The sequence below is a fragment of the Nicotiana attenuata genome, unplaced genomic scaffold (assembly GCF_001879085.1).
Source record: "Nicotiana attenuata strain UT unplaced genomic scaffold, NIATTr2, whole genome shotgun sequence".
In the NCBI taxonomy this organism is placed as follows: domain Eukaryota; kingdom Viridiplantae; phylum Streptophyta; class Magnoliopsida; order Solanales; family Solanaceae; genus Nicotiana; species Nicotiana attenuata.
The window spans coordinates 67,618-71,048 of record NW_017674089.1 but is presented as its reverse complement, the minus strand read 5'-3'; the positions used below and the strand labels follow the sequence as shown (position 1 = coordinate 71,048).

Genomic DNA, 3,431 nt, shown 5'->3' with positions numbered 1-3,431 from the left:
TCACTCAACTNTGTATGTTCCCGTCCTGACTTCATCAATGACAGTAGGCTCAAGATCTACAAAAACAGCACGTGGAACATGCTTTCCAGCTCCAGTTTCACTGAAGAAGGTGTTGAATGCATCATCACCACCTCCAATAGTCTTGTCACCCGGCATCTGGCCATCGGGCTAGGGGAGAAGTGAAAGACAAGATTTTCAGTAATGCAGAATAAACAGGACTTCAAAACAAAAACTTGTACACAAGCGCTATAGAATGCAGAGAATTAAATTGAATCTACACAATACTTCAATATATGTTCCAACTGTCACTGAATCGTATATGATCGCAACCTAAATGATACATCGTACATTAACAGCAATTATACAGAAAATACATTTGAAATAAATGTAATAAAGGTCTTTAAACTTTGAAAAAACACATGTTACCCCCTAGCATTCGACAAGATTAAGGCATGGGTGGCTCAAGGGTGAGGCTAGTAAAGCCTTTGCTTTAGGCCCCAAAAATTTTGAGGCCCCAAAATGTGTTAATGGTAAAATACGTAATAATATTTTGACCTAGACAGTTTTGAACTTTGTAGAAATAAGTATAAAATCCGTGTAAAAAGGTTTTAAAAAAACAAAGAATATTACATCAAATCTTCGTATTAGTAAATAAAGTTTTTTACATCAAGATCCAAGGTAGTGTATTGCAAACATATGACTAACATCTTATTAACTTGAATTAACCCTCGATAATATAAATAATAATAATATTACTAAATAAAGCTAAAAGTCATATATCTTGTATGAATACTATTGTATAAATAAATACAGAAGGAAAAAAGATGACATCCAAGTTTTTGCATATGCGTATAAAATTTAGATTCTTATTAGAATTCGGCTTTAGGCTACTAAATTCGTAGAGCCGTCCTTGGATAAAGGATGATTTCACAAAAAGAAATTACGTAGTTCCTGCCCTTTTAAATACCAATCGATACATCAACCTATCTGTAACCAGCATATAGGACATTAAAGAAATAAGAAACTGTATTAGTTCTAAAATGTAAAGAAGTACGCATAGAGTTTGCAATTTCAAGTGGATCTATAAGAAAAAAAAAGGAATTTCATTCCGATATATTCAAAAGCAACTAGATTTATTGCCGCCAATTTTCAATTCCAATAGAATTAGGGAGATAACAATGCACATCTAGTGCTCCGTAAACACGTTACACGTATAGACATAACAATGCCATGCGCAAAAAATATACAAGTACTTATTATTCTAATATATTCAGGAACAAGCAGATCTACATAAAACAGCGTGATCAAATCGTGATAGCAGGTTATCAAACGCATAACAAACAATTACAAAAATCAATTTCGCAATGACAGATTTATCGACATTAATGTACCTATTTGAAGAAAGAAAAATAGCGATAAGACCGCAAAGGAAACCAAAATGCGCACACATAGGCGCACAATTTTTCTTCAACTAGATCTATAAGATGATATCATACTTTTCATGAATATCTTTTCTGAATCAACCTAGATCTATACAAAAAAACAGCGTCTTCAAATAGTTCTAACCGCCAGAATACGCATATTAAAAATAAAAAATAATACTCCCTCTGTTCCAGTTTATGTGAACCTATTTCATTTTTGGTCTGTTCCAAAAAGAATGACCCCTTTCTAAATTTGGTAACAATTTAGCTTAAACTTACAATTCTACCCTTAATGAGAAGCTTTTATAACCACACAAATACTCTGGCCCCTTTTTTGCTTGTTTAGGACCACAAATTCCAAAAGTCATTCATTTTTTCTTAAACTGCGTGCCCAGTCAAACAGGTTAATATATATAAAACAAAATTTCACAATGGATCTAAAATGTGCACACATGTATAAACAATTTTCAATTCATATGCTTAAATTCAAACAGATATATAAAAATACCTGAATGCCATGTTCTAGGCAGTAAAGTTCCCAGCATGCATTTCCGACCTGAATACCGGCCTGGCCAATGTGGATTGAAATGCACTCTCTCATTTTCACAATTGTTGTTTTTTCAAAAATTCAAAAAGAGAGTGTAGAAGGAGAATGGAACAGGAAACGGCGTTTATCAAGACGCCTTCCGAAAATTTTCAGATCTGGGTATCTGTTGAATTGAGGGCGGTTTATATAAGAATGCCAGAAATGGCTCTCCGAAAAAAAATCTAGGGAGTGGAGAAAAAGAAAAAATCTAGGGACCGGAGAAAAAGAAAAAAATCTGAGGTGTCAACCCCGCAAATTTCGCACCCTTATATAGTATAAGTAGAATAAGAAGCAGAGTAGACGTGATTATTATGTTTTGCAATAATTCTTTTTCTTTTTTCTTTTTCTAGTGCCACTCTTTTGGATAAGGGGTTAATTGGGCTGATCTTAATTACCTGTTTAAGTATTAGAGGAATTTTCAGAAACCACTATTGTTTGGTGATTATTAATTTCCTATAGTTACCGTATTCATAATTACTTCATATAGTTACTATTCAGTTGTTAGGGTAGTGTATTCGTTGTATTCACGTTGTTGTATTCATGAATACAACAGCAAAAAGCACCTAAAAATCAGGGTATTCCAGCTGTACGTGCATGTATTCACATGTATTCGCGCCATGTATTCATGAATACAGCAGCAAAAAGCGCCTAAAATCAGGGCAGTCCAGCTGTACGCACATGTATTCACATGTATTCGCGCTGCTATATTCATGAATACAGCAATAAAAAGCGCTTAAAATTAGGGTAGTCCAGTCGTATGCGCATGTATTCACATGTATATATTCGCGCCATGTATTCATAAATATAGTAACATCAATCACCTTAAAAATAGGTATGTCTAGCTGTCTAAGAGAAAGGAAAAACATAAATAGCGTATTTTATACCTTATTTCATGCCTCAATGGTAGTATGTACCATAAAATACTTAGTTTGCTATAAAATATAAAAGGTATCTGTAGAAAAATAATATTTTAAGATATTTTTGATTTATAATAAATAGCGTGTATACCTTTGCCATAGGAGGTAAAATTCTCTAATTATTATTAACCAATTGATAAATGCATGTAAGAGGAGAATATGACACCTTACCTCCTGTTCATCCTCTTGAGGAATGAATTTTTTTTTTCTTTTTTTTTTTTTTTTTTGCATTTGATCTTGATCTTTTCGAGATTAATGTTTATTTGGTGAATAATTTTGTTGTTGTATACTTCAATACCACACAAGAGGGGGGTGATTTGTGTGGTGACCAATTTTTCGCATAAACTAATTATGGAAGGACCTGGTTCTTCTATGTGTTCCTTAACCTACTATTGCATAAATAATAAATGTGGAAAGTAAAGAACACAAGTATTTTACGTGGAAAACACCTGGCTCAAAAGGTGAAAAAATCACGACCTACTTTCCAGTAGGATTTTCTCAAACTCT

General features: G+C 33.2%; 1 protein-coding gene across 1 annotated transcript; it reads right to left on the bottom strand.

Moving 5' to 3' along the window:
• LOC109217985 (tubulin alpha chain-like) lies at positions 1–2,222 on the bottom strand. Its single transcript, XM_019382294.1, has 2 exons — positions 1,930–2,222; positions 1–168 (listed from the first exon to the last, which is right to left on the bottom strand). The coding sequence occupies exons 1-2, from the start codon at positions 2,020–2,022 to the stop codon at positions 1–3; spliced, it is 261 nt and encodes an 86-aa protein (XP_019237839.1). The 5' UTR covers positions 2,023–2,222.
• Positions 2,223–3,431: the final 1,209 nt, after the last annotated feature.